The following is a 19,505-nucleotide window of genomic DNA, read 5'->3' as shown; positions in this document are numbered from 1 at the left end:
TAAACATTTTTATTTTTAATATCTTACTCAGGACAGTACTAAATAAAAAATAACATGCATTTTGTATGATCCCTCTTATTTTGTTAAAAGTATTCACATTTTCACAGATTCTGCAAGGGGTTCACAAACTTTCGAGCAGCACTGTATATATATATTTATTAGGGCTGTCAACGTTAGCGCATATGATTAATTCAAAATCCTTAACGCATTAAAATAATTTAAAGCATTTAACACAAAAATAATTACGGAAGCATGTAAATTTACGTCATAATGTAATTTACATCAAGCAGTTAGATGATCTTAAAAGTCCATGCTGGTTATATCAGAGATGGCTAAGAGAATTATTCATTCCAGTGTCTGTTTCACTTTAAAACACAAACTCTCTGTCATATTGTGTCATTGTATCTGAAGAGCGTGAGCCCTCCCGCATCGCGCTGTTCCTGTCTGAACAGAACTTCGAAACATGCTGTATGGCCAGATGATATGAAAACTATGTTTCTTGGCTGGATAAAGCAAACCAGATTCTTGCTATGAAAGTTTTGATGGATTAGGATTGCAATCAAAGTAAAGACGATTGCGGTGACGTACAGAAGCACGTGTGAATCCGTTATATTGATGGGCAAACAAATCATGTATGAGCGCTCTCTACGTACTGATCGCACATTGTATTTAGTCTAACTAGACTTAGCCAAATGGGGGGAAAAAAAATCATAACTAAAACTATTTTCAGAGTATTTCATTTTCTCCATAGAGATTTTTTTAATGAAAACTTAATGAAATAGTTTAAGGATGTTAATCGATATAGTTTTTGTGTTTGCATAATTTCAACTTTTTTTAAAGAACTGATAGAAGAACCGATTTTTTTTAAAGCCTACTGATATTTTTATTTATTATAGCCTACTTATATTTATTATAATTACATTTTTTTTTTATAATAGGCTACTAATGTTACATATTCAGTCACGTTCTGTTTGTTATATCACATGATCCCCTTTGTTCTGTTTTCCCGCCATCATCAGTCACCATGGACACTACTCATTTGTCACAGCTGTTTGTCATCTTGGTTTATTGCTCTGTGTATTTAGGTTCCTGTTTTACCCATGTTCATTGTCCGGTCTCGTTTGCTATGAGTTGTGTTGTGTGTACTCCTGTATCTGTTGGATTTCTCTAGTAACGACTTATATTATCTCCTATCTACTTCGTCGTGTGATTCCTGCGTAAGCAACTGCAACAGAAGACCGGACCCAACAAAAGTGATTGTAAGCATTGTGCTTATAAAAGTCTTTTTTTTTTTCTTTTCTCTTTTCGTGTTCAGTGTTTTGTTTTCAGTTTTGTTTCTCCCTGTTGGCACCATGGACATTGCACCCGTTTTGCTAATGTGCCTTGAACATGGAACTCACTCCCTCGAGGAACACCTAACGGATTATTTGTTCCTAGCCCCTCTTGACACCTTCCCGGATGACATCCTGTGCTCGTTCCTGATCGCCGGACTCAACAGCTCTACAAAAGCACAGTTATCTTGGAAGGGTCCTCAGGGGAGCCTCCAGGAATTCGTGGAGTGGGTGCTGGACACTCGACGATGACGCCAGCCCCACTCACGACCCAGTGCACAACAAGACCACCCAGATGGCGAGGATCTACAACTTGAGCCCACCGCAGACCACGTGAGTAACTCTACCGCGACGTTTGAGCCAGCGCCTGTTGGAGCGACCGAGCCGAACAACGCGAGGGAGCCTGAGCACCACGAGTCTGACCAGGTGTGCGAGCCGGCTGCTACATCCACCGCCGAGGTAGTTCTAGTGGACATTGAGGGCATGGAAGTGAGCCCTATCCACCCTCCTGCCACTGAGAGTGAGTTTTTGGAAACTGCATGGGATCTATGTCATTTTGGAGATACTGAACCCTTGGATCTATTGTTGGAATCTGTTTATCATGTCCCAAGTTCTCTGTCCCCACCCATCCTCCCTCTCCCACCTCCACTCCAAAATGACTGAGACTGTTTTTTTTTTTTTTTCATATGGATATCTGTTCTACCATGCAAGACCATCTTCAGTCCCCAACCAGTTTTGCTACCCTGTCTTCACTGTCTCCCATCAGCCCCTCTGTTCCACCTCTACCTCTCCTCAGTGGCGTGGTTACATCGTTGGACTCCTGGGAGTCATCTCCTCCAGGGCTTCGGGAGTCCTTGGCTCCGCCTTTAACCTCTGCATGCTCCAGTCCACCTCGACCCGATGCCCTGACTCCCACGCCTGCGCTCCTTCCACCCTGTGTCACCAGTGACCATCGGACCTTCAGCTTCGCTGGACTCCCTTGGTACGTCGGCTCGGCTTCGGTCGGACTCCACTCAACCTACGCCACGGACTTACGGTCCTCTGCCCTCCGGCCCTCCACCCCTTCAGCTGTGGTTAGCTCCGCCCTCCCTCAGGCTCCACCTCCACCCTCGGTCGCCCCAGCTCTACCTCAGGGGGTCGTCACTGCGGCTCCGTCGCAGTCGCAGAGGGCTTCAGTGTCTGGTCGCAGCATCGGCTCTGGGGCTACGCGGTGGGCTCCCACGTCGACATCGCCTCCTGTCATTGCCATGAAGTCATCTAGCTGTCTTCCACCTCATCTCCTCCCTCCAGCGACGTCGCCGTGGAGAACAACCCTGGTTGTGCACTGGGGTACCATCAGCCTGTCCCTGTTCAAGGTCATCCACCAAACTTCACCACTTCCTGCACCACCCTGGACTCCTTTATTCTGGCTCCTCCCGGTGAGCCGTCCGCCTCCCGAACCACCACCTACATCCCATCTTCATCAAAGATGCGCCTTTCCGGGAGGGGGCGTAATGTTACATATTCAGTCACATTCTGTTATGTCACATGATCCCCTTTGTTCTGTTTTTCCGCCATCATCAGTCACCATGGACACTACTCATTTGTCACAGCTGTTTGTCATCTTGGTTTATTACTCTGTGTATTTAGGTTCCTGTTTTACCCATGTTCATTGTCCAGTCTCGTTTGCTATGAGTTGTTGCGTGTACTCCTGTATCTGTTGGATTTCTCTAGTAAAGACTTATATTATCTCCTTTTGTCGTGTGATTCCTGCGTAAGCAACTGTAACAACAAATTGTTTTACTTAAATTATTAAAAATAATTTAAAAGGTACTTGTGGCATACATTTAAATTGACGCCATGGTGTTTTTTATTTGTCGTGTCTGATTTAGATCTGTGTCCTAAACTGATACGTTGACGTATGTGACACCAGCATATTTTTAAATGCTGCATATTTTTGCAAACACACCTTTCGCATGTTGCGCCTCCGACTCAAACGTCAAAAAAGCTTGTGAAGGCACGTCCCCACAGGTAAAAATGGGCTACTCTCAATAAAAGTTCCAACATATTAGAAATACTTTTCACTGTGTTTCTATTTATCATAAGCAAGCAAATGAGTAAACTAACAATGTCTCGAGAGAACGTGAGCGTCTTGCATATTAGCTATAAACCCATCCAATGTAACTCTATTGGCCACATTTATTTACATGACGCACCACACAGCATACCCGGTTAAAAGTCACCACTCGCCACTACACACACACACACACACACACACACACACACACACACACACACACACACACACACACACACACACACACACACACACACACACAGTTTGTGTGTACAACATTGTCACCTAGTAAACATGCAGCTGAGAGGGCTGACGTGACTTGGACTGCTTTCTGTGTTTTCTGCACTGTGGCCCTGATGAAGAATACAAATATACGTTATGTCAGTGTAACAATTCTAGTCTCCCATATGTTTCATATGGTTCAGAATTTTGAATAGTATAGCCCACCTAGTGACAGCTAGTTTTTTGACAGCCAAATAGTACATGGTATCATCAATTTGATATGGCAATAATACAAAATATTTAGTGTAGGGCTGCACGATTTATCGCGATAAAAATCGCACACGATATGGCAAAGGCTGCGATTATCTAATGCGTGGCTTGTCAGAGCTGTTAGGCTCTGTGATCAGTAGTAAATGCTTCTCCATCTGAAATCCAGAGGGCGCTCTTGCGCAGAAACGTACTCGGTTACTAACGTAACCTCGGTTCCCTGAGATACGGAACGAGTACTGCGTATGGGGAAAGGTCTCCCTTTTTCCCCGCTGCTGAAGCCTTTTTCAATAACGCAGTGTAACTGCATCGTCATTGGTTCACTCATAGACAAGTTGTTGAACCAATGACGACGCGGCATATGGCGACAAAGCGCGCGAATATTCCCGCCGAAATGGGTGGGGTTACGGGCTATATAAGCAGGCGTTTCGCCATAGGATTTCAGTGTAATCGACTGAAGCGATGACCCTGAAGCCGCAGCCTCGTGGCACGGCAAGTGACGCAGTACTCGTTCCGTATCTCAGGGAACCGAGGTTACGTTAGTAACCGAGTACGTTCCCTTTCGATACTTCACTCGTACTGCATATGGGGAACGAATTCAACCACGCCGTGCCACGGCTGGGAACGATACAGCCTGAATTTGGACACATGGAAGGGGGTCCAAGAAAACAAGCGAGAAGGCAAAGCCTTAATCGAACTCTCTGGTTACACTTTAAGGAAATAATTCCTGGGGTTGTGTGAGGCGGAACTCACTAGAGGCCGCTAAATCACACTGAAAGAACCCGAGCTTGCAAGGTCGGGACATCGAGATGATAGAATCTAACAAAAGTGGACAGCGAAGACCAGCCGGCCGCCTCACAGATGTCCTGAATGGAAACTCCGTTGGACCAAGCCCACGAGGAAGCCATTCCTCTAGTGGAGTGGGCCCTGACTCCTATGGGGCAGTCTGCACCCAGTGAGGAGTAGCACAGGTTAATAGCGTCCACTACCCAACGGGAGAGGCGCTGTTTTGAGACCGGAGACCCCTTGAGCAGAGAGCGAGATGACCTGAGCTCTAAACGGGGTTGAGAGCACCTTAGGAACGTAGCCATGCTTAGGTTTGAGAACAACCTTCGAGTCTCCTGGCCCAAATTCGAAGCATGCAGGGCTCACAGAGAGGGCCTGCAAATCGCCAACGCGCTTAACTGATGCTAGTGCTAGTAGCAGAGCGGTCTTCAGCGTTAAGGGTCTGAGATCGACTGAATCCATTGGCTCAAAGGGGGGTCCCTTTAAGGCTCTGAGGATCAGAGAGAGGTCCCAAGTGGGAACGGTGAGGGGGCGAGGAGGATTCAATCGCCTAGCGCCCCTCAGGAAAAGGATCACAAGGCCGTTACGTCCCACTGATTGGCCAGCAATGGGAGCATGGAAAGCTGCAATAGCTGCTACGTAAACCTTAAGAGTAGAAGGGGTGCGCCCCATTTCTAAGAGTTCTTGGAGGAAGGACAGTATGGAGGATACGTCACTTTCCACGGGGTCTATGTTGCGTGAGGAACACCAATCAACAAAGACCGCCCATTTCTGGTCGTAGAGGCGTCTCGTGGACGGAGCTCTAGCCTGAGAAATGGTATTTAGAACGTCCCCGGGGAGGATGGACGGCTCCCATCGAGGGACCAGAGGTGCAGAGCCCAAAGCTCCGGCTGTGGGTGCCAGATCGTTCTGTTTGCCTGAGAGAGGAGGTCCCGTCTCAGGGGAATAGGCCAGGGGGCTCTCAGGGAGAGCTTGAACAGCTCCGAGGACCAAACCTGGTTCCTCCAGAGCGGGGCTACCAGAAGGACTCTGTGTTGGTCTTCTCCGATGCGCCTGATAACCTGAGGGATCAGTGCGATCGGAGGAAAGGCGTAAAGGAGCGTGCTGGGCCATGTATGGGCCAGAGCATCGACTTCCTTCGAGAAGAATGTTGGGCAATGAGAGTTGTCTTCTGAGGTGAAGAGGTCTATCTCTGCCCTCCCGAAGAACTCCCAAATCTTGAGGACTACTTGGGGGTGGAGCATCCACTCGTCGGAGGGGATGTTGCTCCGTGACAACATGTCTGCGCCCAGATTGTTCCTGCCAGGAACATGAGTCGCTCTGAGCGACTGAAGCCTCGGATGAGCCCATTCCAGGAGACGTTTCGCCAGAGCGCATAAGCGGCTGGACGAGAGACCGCCCTGGTGGTTTAAGTATGACACCACCGTCATACTGTCCGACCGGACTAGACCATGACGTCCTGTCAAGTGAGTCTGAAAAGACTGCAGGGCCTTCATCACTGCTAGCATCTCTAGACAGTTGATGTGAAGATGGCTTTCCTCGTGACTCCACGAGCCGAAGGCCAGTCTGCCCTCGCACACAGCGCCCCAACCCGAGTTGGAAGCGTCCGTTGAGAGCACCGTCCTTCGTGAGACCGCCTGTAAGGGCACTCCGCGCTTGAACCACATGGGGTCCATCCAAGGTTTCAGGGCTAGAAGACAGGCCTGATTGACCTTGAGACATAAGCGGCCGTGCCGCCAGGCGCTGGGAGGAACCCGGAACTTCAACCAGTACTGAAGAGGCCGCATTCGAAGAAGGCCGAGCTGCAGCACCGGGGAGGCGGAAGCCATCAGCCCTAGTAGCCTCTGGAAAAACTTCAGAGGGAGACAGGCTTTGTTCTTGATAGAGGCCGTGAGCTGCTGAATCGCTAGAGCACGCTCCGGCAGGACTACTGCCGACATACGGACTGAGTCGAAAACTGCCCCCAGAAACGAAATTCGCTGGGTTGGGCATAGCGAGCTCTTGGCTAGGTTGACCCTGAGACCCAGACATTGTAAATGGCTGAGGAGCACGGATCTGTGGTGTTCCAGCACGACTCGCAAACGGGCTAGGATGAGCCAGTCGTCGAGATAATTCAGGACCCGGATTCCCATCTGCCTCAGAGGGGAAAGCGCCGCGTCCATGCACTTGGTGAAAGTGCGAGGAGCCAGAGACAGCCCGAAGGGCAGGACCGTATATTGGTATGCCACCCCCTCGTATGCGAATCTCAAGAATCGTCTGTGATGGGGGGCTATCTGGATTTGAAAGTACGCATCCTTCAGGTCCAGCGAGCAGAACCAGTCCTCGGGGCAAATGTGCGCAAGGATCTGATTCAGCATCAGCATTTTGAACTTCCGTCTCATGAGGGAGTGATTCAAAAGTCTGAGATCTAGAATGGGTCTGAGACCACCATCCTTCTTGGGGACCAGAAAATAACGGCTGTAAAAGCCTGACCCGCTCTCTGTCGGGGAAACTATTTCCACAGCTCCCTTCTTTAGCAATGTCATAACTTCGGCCCGGAGGACATGTGCGTCGTCTGGATTGACCGAGGTTTGAAGCACCCCGCCGAAGCGAGGGGGCCGTCTTGCAAACTGGAGCGAGTAGCGCTTGGTTACGATCCCCATAACCCAATCCGACACATCGGGGATGGCCCTCCAGGCCTCGGCCCGAGTGGCGAGGGGTTGAATGACATCGGATGACGGACCGCCGTTGAGGGGGGCGTACACCGAGAGGGGTGGAAGAGGAAATTTGCTCTTTTTGAGATGAGGTAAAATATTGTTTGCCGTGAAAATGGCGTTTGGGGTGGGCGCAACAGGAGTGGGCCCATCTATCACTTGGAGCATGTTTCCCACGCCCGGAATTAAACGAGGCGGAGGGGAAATTTCTCGTGGGAGCTTTTGGGGCTGTCCGGTCCCAAAGGGACGATCCCCCATCCTCTTCCTTCCTGACGAATCAGGACGACTTTGGAGGCACCGGGTCCAGCACAATCTTGGGCCGGGGTCCCTGGCGTCTCGGGAAGGGAGGGCGCTTCGGATGGCGTGAGCGCTGACGATGCTCCTGGGGTGGCGCCGCCTGTGTTGCGGGTGGGGCTGGCTTGTTCTGCTGAGCCGGCGCAGTCCTGGGGCGGCTGGATGCAGAAGCAGAGCTGGAGCGCTTCGGCAAGAAATGTCTCATAGCCTGAGACGATTTCTGCGCAGCAGTAAAGCGCTCAGTAAAGCCGTCCACTGCAGGCCCGAAGAGACCAGAGGGAGAGACCGGGGCATCCAAGAAGGCCGTCTTGTCTAGGTCCTTGATCTCCGTTAGGTTGAGCCACAGGTGGCGCTCCAAAACTACCAGGCTGGCCATGGAACGCCCGATGGCCTGGGCCGTGGCCTTCGTGGCTCGCAGGGCAAGGTCGATGGTGCTGCGAAGATCCTTGAAAGCCGGCGCGTCAATTCCAGACTCGTCCAGGGAGCGGAGGAGTTTGGCCTGGAAAACTTGAAATATGGCCATAGTATGGAGCGCGGAGGCAGCCTGGCCCGCCGAGGTGTAAGCCCGTCCAGCCAGAGTAGAGGTGGTCTGACAGGGCTTGGAAGGAAGGGCCCTCTTAGTCTTCCATCCCACAGCCGCGGGAGGGCAGAGGTGAGCAGCCACCGCTTCGTCTAGGGGTGGCAGGTGCTCGTAACCCTTTTCTTCGGCGCCAGTAAGGGCGGAGCGGTGCGTCTTGTGAAGGCGGGCGGAATACGGAGCGCGCCACGACTTTGTGAGCTCCTCGTGGACCTCGGGAAAAAAGGGCGCTGAGCGCTGGCGAGGTGCTTGGCGGCGGCCTGGCAGGAACCATTCGTCCAGGCGGCTGCGAGATGGCTCCTCTGGAGGGGCCCATTCGAGGTCCAGCTCTTCCACGGCTCTGGACAGGACGCGGAAAAACTCGGCATCCATGCCCTGGCCGTGCTCAACGGGCTCCAAGGGAGGCGGGGGAGCGGTGTCTTCCGGCTCGCCAGCCCATCCTTCCCCTTCGGAAGCTGCAAGTGACATGGAGTCATCCTGCTCGTCGTCTGTTCCACCAAATGAGACGAGGTCACTTGCTTCGGCAGAGGGACGCTGCTCAGGGCGGGAGAACAGGACGGGAGAGGGTTCCCTCGGAGGAGAAAGCGAGGCACGCGGGGGCTGGGCCGGCGTGAGCTCGTCTAACTCCGGGCGCTGAGTCGCTCTACCCCGCTGTCTCTTCCTGGCCGGTTCGCGGGAGGAAGAAGACGGGAGGGCGCGAGCGGCGAGATCGCCCTCCGTGAAGAAGGCGACCCGCGAGCGCAGGGAACTGAGACTCATGCACTCGCAGTGCGGGCATGAGTCTCCAGCAAGCGCGCCGTCCGCATGGGGCTTGCCCAGGCAGGCGACGCACTCAGCGTGACCGTCGCTATCGTGCAGAGGGGCCCTGCACGTAGCACATGAGTGACGGGGCATCGTGAGACGCTGGTGCTGTTAAAACGGCAGTTGGGTGGCTCTTTGTAGAGCGGCGAGGGCCGCGGAAGCTCTTTTAGAAGCGGTAAAAACCGCTGAAATGAAGGAAGCACAGGAAGCGGCCGGGAGCGGGAAGCGGGAGGCGGCGGCTCAACGATGGCGCTGAGGCTGCAGTCAGGGAGGGCGCCGGCGCTGTCCTCGTCCGGCGAGTCCAGGCGAGTCCGCTGCGGGAGCCTCTTCAGACGGCGGCGAGAGCTGTCAGGAAGGCGGCGAGCTTCTTCGGCTTCAGGCGGAGATCAGCGAAGAGATGAGAGGTCGTCGCTGAAGGAGAAAACACTGAAATCCTATGGCGAAACGCCTGATTATATAGCCCGTAACCCCGCCCATTTCGGCGGGAATATTTGCGCGCTTTGTCGCCATAGGCCGCGCAGCTATGCCGCGTCGTCATTGGTTCAACAACTTGTCTATGAGTGAACCAATGACGATGCAGTTACACTGCATTATTGAAAAAGGCTTCAGCAGCGGGGAAAAAGGGAGACCTTTCCCCATACGCAGTACGAGTGAAGTATCGAAAGGGAACTCAAAATATGCCCTGCAGCAGAAGAAGATAACACGCATCATATCACTGTAGCTGAATAAACAGAAGATTGAAATGCTTTGATTAATAAACACACGACTGCCTTATTCTGTGTAAGAAGCCACATCATCTCACAGAAGGAAGTTCAACTGTCGTTATGAAGTGAGTTTGGAGTAAAAACATGTTATTAAATGTTGTCTTTTGTTGGACAATACGTTGATAAATGCTTCTCGTGTATGAAAAGAAGTTTGAGGCATGTTGCTTTTTCAAATGTACATTATAAGAGACTCAAACTCGCAGTGCTTTCAGATGGATTAGCATTTGGAGCCATACATCATTGACAAGCCGCGCATAAAAAACAATCACAGCCTTTGAGATTTCGTAATCGCACTAAGAATCGCGTTTAAGCAATAATCGCGTTCAAGTTCAATGTTATTTTTCGTGTTGTGCAATACATCGTGCAGCCCTAATTTAGTGTCATTTAAGTTTTTCCAATAATTTAGTGTCGTTGGTGAGGCTTGTTGTGAAAATGGTCTGAGAAGCTAATTTTGGTTAAGAATGGGTACTCTTTGTAGGTAAAAAGTAGTGCTGTCAACACATAGTTTTTTTTTTTTTTCCAGTTTAACACATTAAAAATATCCAACGCAATTAACGCAGCATCCATTTTTTTCTGTCATCCTTTATCTAGCATTACAATATATGATCACGCTCTTATCCATGCAAATGCTTAAAACAAAAATGCTTTTGTTGAGGCTCCTCAGAAGAGAAGTATTGAATGAGTTAAAGTCTTAAATGAAAGTAAAGAGTTGTGAGAAAGCAGGATGCGTGTGATATCCACGTCTGCTGAGAACCAAGTTAAAATAGAGAAAATTACTCACTGCTCTTGACTAAAGAACATTTGTAGCTTTAATAATGATTCATCTTTATTTAATTTAGGCTATAAATCATGCAGTGCAGACTTGGTAACTTTAATTTCTGTAATATCTGTTAGACAGGTAGGAATGACACAGGTAAATATGACATTTATTGGTCTATGTAAGGATTGTTCTAAATTCACTTAAATTAAAAGTTGCTATATTTTTGAAGCCTAATAAATTTTTTTTTTTTTTTTTTTTTTTTTTTTTTTTAAAGATAGCTTTCAATTACACTGTAATGTTGAATGGCTAATTCATGTTTAAAACTGGGGAGTGGGGGGGAATCAATTTCATTGAGACATCAGTAGCAGTATTAGTATCGGAGAGATCTGGACTGGACTGGAAAGTTACTAACTAGCAAAATATCAATGAGTAACAAAGCATGCTGCTATATATTGTGAACAATGAAACCTGTAGTCTAGCACCCTCTTGAGTCCACCAATTCTCAAAGTCCTTTTGGAGTTTCACTTTCGCCTTTTCACGCATCAGCTGTAGATGTTCAATCTCTGTCTTCAACCCTTTTAAATATCCAGATGTGATCTTGTAACTATAAAGAAAAAAATCAATGTAATGCATACAAGACAGTCCATAAAGATCATAACACTGTGAACACTAGTGAATTACAAATATTTTTGTAGTAAAATGAGACGCACTTTTTCTTCTCCTCCTCTATCTGGTTAAGGATTCTTTCCTCAACAGAGTCTGACTCTGATTCTGTTTGGTTTCCTGTTAAGACTAAAGACAAGAGAATAAATGTATACAAGAAATTGGTGTAATGCAATGTGACATAATCCAGAACTCTTTAAATAACTTCAAACACACTGTCAACAACTGCTTGACAACAAGCTTGACAAATTTTCCAGAAGTCAGAATGCAAACAGCAGAACTGAAAACAGCATGCTTTTCCTTCTACTCAAAATGCTAAATATATGGTTCTAAAATATACAGTAACAGCAAAACATTATCATTGTTAAGACTTTATTGTTAATTGTAATAATTTTCAGCACTAATTTTCACTTCGTTTTTTAAATTTAGAAACTATCGCCTGCTTAAATGGTTATCTGCCAGATTTTCCATCTTCATTATTTGTTATCAGCAAAATCAATCACCTAATTGTTTGGTCACATTCTGGTTGCAGAAACTTTTATTAAACACACAAGGTTAATAGCAATGACAGTGTACAGGTGCTGGTCATATAATTAGAATATCATCAAAAAGTTGATTTATTTCACTAATTCCATTCAAACAGTGAAATTTGTATATTATATTCATTCATTACACACAGACTGATATATTTCAAATGTTTATTTCTTTTAATTTTGATGATTATAACTGACAACTAAGGAAAATCCCAAATTCAGTATCTCAGAAAATTAGAATATTGTTACGTCCATAGGGACGTATGAATTTATTTTATGAATTATGTATCTTTTGTTTTTCTCCCCGTTTGCTTTTTTTTTCTCTATGCTGCTCTTGCTCCTCCTGTTTGCTTAACAAGCTCATGAGTGCCACCTGAATCCTATTGCAGCTCGTTAGGTGGAGTATAAATGAAGCTGAAGACTTCCAGTCTGAGAGAGAGACGGGGATACCACCATCTACTGGTCCCAGTGCTGTTTGGTTCCCATTCAGTCGGTCACGTTCGACGTACGTTGGACAGACCGACGAATAGGAATCTCGCTAGAGAGGCCAATCTACTTCGAGTGTAACTAAACGAGCCAATGCACATTGGCATGCAATCATATGCATCAGCTGCTTGCCTCGCAGCACGGGTATATAATGAGCAGCAGGTGCGTTGCATCTTCAGCTTTTCGCTTCGGAGCCAAACCTTCCATGAAGACAGCTACTGAAAGCGAGTGTGGTGAACGAGTCTCTCTTCAAGACGTCTCTTTGTTGCGAGGTGCAGGCGGACAGCGCAGCAGCGGGGCCGATTCTCCTTTTGTTTTTGTTTTTGCCTTTGGTTTGATTGAGCAAAGCTGTAATCAGCGTGAAGGCCGTTCTCACGGCTGGTGAAACGGTGCGCCTAGAGCGCTAAAAAGCTGTTGTTACAGCTGGTAAGAGGAGCGCCTTCAAGGAGAGTGCACACGACAGGCTGCACATTCCCTGTCTGTGCTGCAGCGGCTATTCCCCTGCGTGCTTCAGCACCTAAAAGAGTCAGTCCTTGAAAGAGCTAACACGAGTAGTTCGCGTCTTTTTAAAGATGTCGTTCTACTTGTGTGTTTCTGGATGCGGTCGTTACCTGGCGCCTCGGGATGGTCACCAGCGCTGTATCGCGTGCTTGGGCTTAAGGCACGCTGAGGCAGCGTTTGTGGATGAGTCATGTACCCATTGTGGGAAGATGACCATCGCGGAGTTGCGGTCGAGACTCCACTTTCTGCAAAGGGGTGGAGTCCCGGTCCCGACGCCTCGCTCCAATCCTCCTCAGAGGGTTGCTGCGAGCGGCGGGGCTGGTGACTTGAGGATAACAGTGAGCGCGCTTCCTTCGGGGAACCAACCCCCTAGGAACCCTCCCCCCTTGTGCGCTCCGCAGCCAGTAGAGCTGCCCGCGGAACGTGGTGGACCACCCCAGAGGTGTGTACCATCCGTTTCCTTCGGAGCTCCCCCAGACGACCGGATGTCGATCGCTGCATCGGAGGGTGAGCCTGATACTTCTGGGGAGGATGAGTCGGCGCAGTTGCCTCCTTCGGGGGTGACAACTGTGCCCGACACGGACCCGGAAATGATGGCTATGCTTTCCCGGGCCGCCAACAGGGTCGGGCTCGTGTGGAATCCTCCACCGTGTCCCGAACCCTCGAGGTTGGATGACTGGTATCTCGGGGTGGCCAGGGCTGGATCTCAGCCCCCCACCCCAGTGCCCTTCTTCCCGGAGGTGCATGAAGAGCTCACGGGCACGTGGACGGCACCTTTTACTGCCCGAAACCGTGTCGGTGGGTCCTCCTCCCTCCCCACCCCTGATGGCGGGGCAGCGAAGGGTTACACGCGCATACCCCCTGTGGAACGGGCCGTTGCTATGCAACTGTGCCCTAACTCCACCTGGCGGGGGGAGCCGTCTCTCCCTTCCCGGGCCTGTAAGTACTCGTCGGATCTTACCGGCAAGGCTTATCAGGCCTGTGGGGAAGCTGCCTCTGCCTTACACGCTATGGCGTTGTTGCAGGTCCATCAGGCCAAGGCACTGAGGGACCTGCACGAGGGTGGTCATGATCCACAAGTTCTCCAGGAACTTCGTGCCGCGACGGACCTCGCGCTTCGAGCGACGAAGGTTACGGCGCGGTCAGTGGGTCGTGCGATGTCCACTATGGTGGTCCAGGAACGCCATCTCTGGCTGTTTCTTGCGGACATGAGGGATACCGACAATGTCAGGTTTCTTAATTCCCCCGTGTCCCAGACCGGCCTTTTCGGCGACGCGGTCGAGAACTTTGCCCAACAGTTCTCGGCTGTACAAAGGCAGTCTGAGGCCATCAGTCACATCCTGCCGAGGCGGTCAGTTGCTGCACCTCCACCGCCGGCGGCACCTCAGACTACCCGTCGCCGAGGGCGCCCCCCTGCAGCCGCCCCCGCTCCCGCGCCCCAGCAGCAGCAGCCTCCATCCAAGCGGCGCCGTGGAGCCGGTCGCGGGCGGGGTGCAAGGCCAAGTCCAAGCGGCCCTAGGACGGGCGACCCGGAGATGGAGGGGACTGCTCTTCAGGAGGTGGTGACTGCACCGCTCCTTCCCCAGGAGGAGGGCCGGGTGGAGAATCTTTTGTTGTTTCCTTTTGCTCCGCCGCTGGCTCAACGACCAGCGGTACCCAAATTTTCAATAAAAGAGCAGTTTCCTTTATCTCCGGGTCCGAAGAGGGCTCGAAGAGCAGTGGGAGGGCTAGAACCTCACCACTCTCATCCACCTCTTCTGTCGCCAGCGGACAGCAGCGAGCAGCAGGTAAGCAAATCCTCGACTGCTCCCTCTGTCCACCCGTGGAAGCAGGTAAGTGTTGCACAGCACACTGTGACCCCGCTTCGGGCCGCCTCACACAGAGAGCCTCCCGGGCCGTGTCCCTGCGTTCCACCTCGCTGCCCCGCGGCGGGTACGCCGGTGATCCCCTTGGTGCCGCTGGTGCGGTCTCTGGGAGCCTGGCTAGCGCTCCCCAGTCCGTCTCGCTGGCTCCTCCAGACCATCAGGCTCGGCTATGCGATTCAGTTCGCCCGGCGTCCCCCCAAGTTCAGGGGCGTCCTCTTCACTTCAGTGAAAGATGTCGATGCCCCTGTTCTGCATGCGGAGATCGCAGTCCTACTGGCGAAGGACGCGATAGAGCCGGTCCCTCCAGCCGATTTGAGGTCAGGGTTCTACAGCCCCTACTTCATTGTACCCAAGAAAAGCGGCGGGTTACGACCGATCTTGGACCTGCGAGTTTTGAATCGGAGCCTTCACAAGCTACCGTTCAAAATGCTTACGCAGAAACGCATTTTCGAGTGCATCCGTCCCCAAGATTGGTTTGCAGCGATCGACCTGAAGGACGCGTACTTTCATGTTTCGATTCTTCCGCGACACAGGCCATTCCTGAGATTCGCGTTCGAAGGTCGAGCATATCAGTACAGAGTCTTACCCTTCGGGCTGGCCCTGTCTCCCCGCGTCTTCACGAAAGTCGTGGAGGGAGCCCTTGTTCCCATGAGAGAACAGGGTGTTCGCATTCTCAACTACCTGGACGACTGGCTCATTCTAGCACAGTCTCGGGATCAGTTGTGCGAACACAGGGACTTAGTGCTCAGGCACCTCAGCCAGTTGGGGCTTCAGGTCAACTGGGAGAAGAGCAAACTCGCCCCAGTGCAGAGGATCTCTTTTCTCGGTATGGAGTTGGATTCGGTCGAACGGGTAGCACGCCTCACAGAGGAACGTGCTCGGTCGGTGTTGAACTGCCTGAATACGTTCAATGGCAGGACAGCGGTCCCACTGAAGTTTTTTCAGAGGCTCCTGGGGCATATGGCGGCTGCAGCGGCTGTAACACCGCTCGGTCTGCTTCATATGAGACCGCTTCAGCACTGGCTTCATGGCCGAGTCCCGAGATGGGCGTGGCAACGCGGCACGTTCCGGGTGCCAATCACTCAGGAGTGCCGCCGTACTTTCAGCCCGTGGTCGGACCCCTTGTTTCTTCGGGCAGGAGTCCCTCTAGAACAGGTGTCCCGGCATGCTGTGGTCTTCACAGATGCTTCTACCACCGGCTGGGGTGCCACGTACAACGGGCATGCAGTCTCAGGGGTTTGGACGGGACCCCATCTGCATTGGCACATCAATTGCCTCGAGTTGCTGGCAGTACGCCTTGCGCTGAGCCACCTCAAAGGCCTGCTTCACGACAAGCATGTACTGGTCCGTACGGACAACACTGCGACCATTGCGTACATCAACCGTCAAGGTGGTCTACGCTCCCGTCGCATGTCACAACTCGCCCGCCATCTCCTCCTGTGGAGTCGGAAGCATCTGAGGTCGCTTCGCGCCATTCATGTCTCCGGTGTGCTCAACCGTGTGGCCGACGAGCTATCACGAGCTGCGCTGCCCGGAGAGTGGCGACTCCACCCCCAGGTGGTTCAGCTGATCTGGAGAGAGTTCGGAGAGGCTCAGGTAGACCTGTTTGCCTCACCAGAAACCTCCCACTGCCAGTTGTTTTACTCTCTGACCGAGGGGACACTTGGGACAGATGCACTGGCTCACAGCTGGCCCCGGGGCCTGCGCAAATATGCGTTTCCCCCAGTGAGCCTACTTGCACAGACCCTGTGCTAAGTCAGGGAGGATGAGGAGCAGGTCTTGTTAGTTGCGCCTTACTGGCCCAACCGGACCTGGTTCCCAGAACTCTCACTCCTCGCGACAGCCCCTCCCTGGCCCATCCCTCTGAGGAAAGACCTTCTTTCTCAGAGACGGGCCACTCTTTGGCACCCGCATCCAGACCTCTGGAAACTCCATGTCTGGTCCCTGGACGGGACGCGGAGGTTCTAGGTGACTTACCCCCTGAGGTACTTAACACCATCACTTCGGCACGTGCACTGTCTACGAGACGTACTTACGCCTCGAAGTGGAACCTGTTCGTCGAGTGATGTTCTTCTCGTTGAGAAGACCCCCGAAGATGCTCGATCGGAGTCGTGCTTTCCTTCTTGCAGCAAGGTTTGGAGCGTAGGCTGTCCCCCTCCACCCTCAAAGTCCATACTGCTGCCATATCCGCTTACCACGACCACATAGATGGCAAATCTGTTGGTCAGCACGACCTGGTCATCAGGTTCCTTAGGGGGGCGAGACGGTTAAATCCTCCTCGTCCCCCATCCATACCCTCTTGGGACCTTACTCTGGTGCTCAGAGCACTCCAGATTGCACCCTTTGAGCATTTGCTGTCAGCAGACTTAAAGATTCTCTCTATGAAGACTTTGCTGCTGGTGGCATTGGCCTCCATCAAGAGGGTAGGGGACCTGCAGTCATTATCGGTCGACGAATCGTGCCTAGAGTTCGGGCCGGGTGACAGCCACGTGGTACTGAGACCCCGGCCTGGCTACGTGCCCAAGGTTCCTACCACTCCCTTCAGGGACCAGGTAGTGAGCCTGCAAGCGCTGCCCTCGGAGGAGGCAGACCCAGCCCTGGCTTTGCTCTGTCCAGTTCGCGCCTTGCGACTGTACTTAGACAGAACTCGAAGCTTCAGGACCTCAGACCAACTCTTTGTCTGTTACGGAGGCCAGCAGAAGGGAAAGGCTGTCTCCAAGGCGTGCCCTGCCCTGCCCGCTCAGGTTGCATGCCCACTCCACGAGAGGTGTGGCATCCTCCTGGGCGCTGGCTCGTGGCGCCTTGCTAACAGACATTTGTAGAGCTGCGGGCTGGGCGACACCTAACACATTCGCTAGATACTATAGCCTTCGTGTCGAGCCGGTCTCCTCCCGTGTTCTCGCCTCAGGTCAGAGGCACGGAGAGGCCCCGGCTTAGTGTCGGCTTGCTGCGCTACATGCGCATTCTATTCTCCAGAGAGTCCCTACGGGCAGACCCTGTTGAGTCCTCCGGTTACCCTTCGGCAGCCGACGTGGCGGAGCGTCTGGCGCCAGGCCTATACTCCGTTGTATCCTTGAGAACCGGATTTAGGCTGGGTTCCATATGTGTGACCCTACGGGGATCCCATATGGCTTTTTCCACGGCTGCTCCTAAACGAAGCCCGTGTCTTTCCCTCTGGGAGAACCCATCTCTCACCGAGTGGAGTCACCCCAGTTCTTCCATATGTTGTACAACCTACAAGGTTAGTCCATATGTACTTATCCATATAACTCCTTCGGGGAAGGATATGGCTTCCGCAGCGTTCCTTATCGCATGTAAGGCTACGCTTTCCCAGTGTTATCCAATTGTCGCACTGAGTGGGTTTTGGGAACAACAGTGATCGACCCTCTCTGCGTGAGCCTGGTCCCACCGTCCTTAGGCAAGGGGGTTCAGGTGGCTCACGACAGAGCGCTGGAAGAGGGCAGCTCCTGTGGCGCTTTGGTAGGGATTCCTATTCGTCGGTCTGTCCGACGTACGTCGAACGTGACCGACTGAATGGGAACGTCTCGGTTACATAGGTAACCCTCGTTCCCTGAAGGAGGGAACGGAGACGTACGTCCCGTCGCCACAGGCGTTGTCCTGCTGATGCTGCCGCCTGTTGGGTTCGGCTCCTCAGCGAAAACCTGAAGATGCAACGCACCTGCTGCTCATTATATACCCGCGCTGCGAGGCAAGCAGCTGATGCATATGATTGAATGCCAATGTGCACTGGCTCGTTTAGTTACACTCAAAGTAGATTGGCCTCTCTAGCGAGATTCCTATTCGTCGGTCTGTCCGAAGTACGTCTCCGTTCCCTCCTTCAGGGAACGAGGGTTACCTATGTAACCGAGACGTTTCTTTTTGTGAATATTGTTTTGCTTGTAGTGTTCAGGTAAAAAGCTGTGATGTGTTTCAGCTAATGTGCGTATACTTAAAACTTTACAACAATTAAGTGGGCTTCAGTTGACTGTTTACCTATGCTGTCTAGTGTTTCAGCTAATTTTTTTCCCAACCCTGAGACTTGTGTAAGCTGAGCAGCGTTGAGCTTTTCAGTTAATTTAAGAGTTACTTGTGAACATCAGTTATCCAATTCAGTTGCCTTAATTGTCTTGATATTCTAAGTTATTTCTTTTTATTTATGTAGGGAGGTGGATGCCTTTGTTTTATTTAAGAACCTTATTTTCTCTTATGTAGAAAGGGCGTTAGGGAATTGTGTTTTGTATTTTTAATTTCTTTTGGTAGGTAAGTTATCCCTTAACTCTAAGAATCCTTTTGTTATTTTGGCCTCTCCCCTCCTGAAGTCTTTTTGTTAATTCTTATCAGTTGTTTAATAAATCTTGTTACTTTTGAATCTTGTGTTTGAGCATTATTGTACTTGCCCTGGGACCTGGAGACGGCGGTTCTCTCATTCTCTCCACTTTTTTTTTTTTTTTTTGTTACTTGCCGCCTCTTACCCCTAGATTTTTTTAAAGAGGGACTCGTAACAATATTGTGAAAAGGTTCAATATTGAAGACACCTGGTGCCACACTCTAGTCAGCTAATTAACTCAACACATGCAAAGGCCTTTAAATGGTCTCTCAGTCTAGTTCTGTAGGCTACACAATCATGGGGAAGACTGCTGACTTGACAGTTGTCCAAAAGGCGACCCCAAGGAGGGCAAGACACAAAAGGTCATTGCAAAAGAGGCTGGCTGTTCAGAACTCTGTGTCCAAGCACATTAATAGAGAGGCGAAGGGAAGGAAAAGATGTGGTAGAAAAAAAGTGTACAAGCAATAGGGATAATTAAACCCTGGAGAGGATTGTGAAACAAAACCCATTCAAAAATGTGGGGGAGATTCACAAAGACTGGACTGCAGCTGGAGTTAGTGCTTCAAGAACCAATACACA

At 50.9% G+C, this 19,505-nt stretch overlaps 1 protein-coding gene across 1 annotated transcript in view; it reads right to left on the bottom strand.

The window, feature by feature from the left end:
- The window catches only part of kif6 (kinesin family member 6), a 452,839-nt gene that overhangs the window by 12,314 nt on the left and 421,020 nt on the right, over window positions 1-19,505 (bottom strand). Inside the window, exons 17-19 of the mRNA XM_067366883.1 lie at window positions 11,262-11,343; window positions 11,020-11,155; window positions 3,673-3,740 (exon numbers count right to left, since the gene is read on the bottom strand). Coding sequence (XP_067222984.1) covers window positions 3,673-3,740; window positions 11,020-11,155; window positions 11,262-11,343 — 286 coding nt within the window. The remainder of the gene's footprint in view (window positions 1-3,672; window positions 3,741-11,019; window positions 11,156-11,261; window positions 11,344-19,505) is intronic.

Source organism: Chanodichthys erythropterus, chromosome 18, assembly GCF_024489055.1.
Source record: "Chanodichthys erythropterus isolate Z2021 chromosome 18, ASM2448905v1, whole genome shotgun sequence".
NCBI lineage: Eukaryota > Metazoa > Chordata > Actinopteri > Cypriniformes > Xenocyprididae > Chanodichthys > Chanodichthys erythropterus.
The sequence above is the reverse complement of the archived record's forward strand: the minus strand, read 5'-3'. Positions and strand labels throughout refer to the sequence as shown.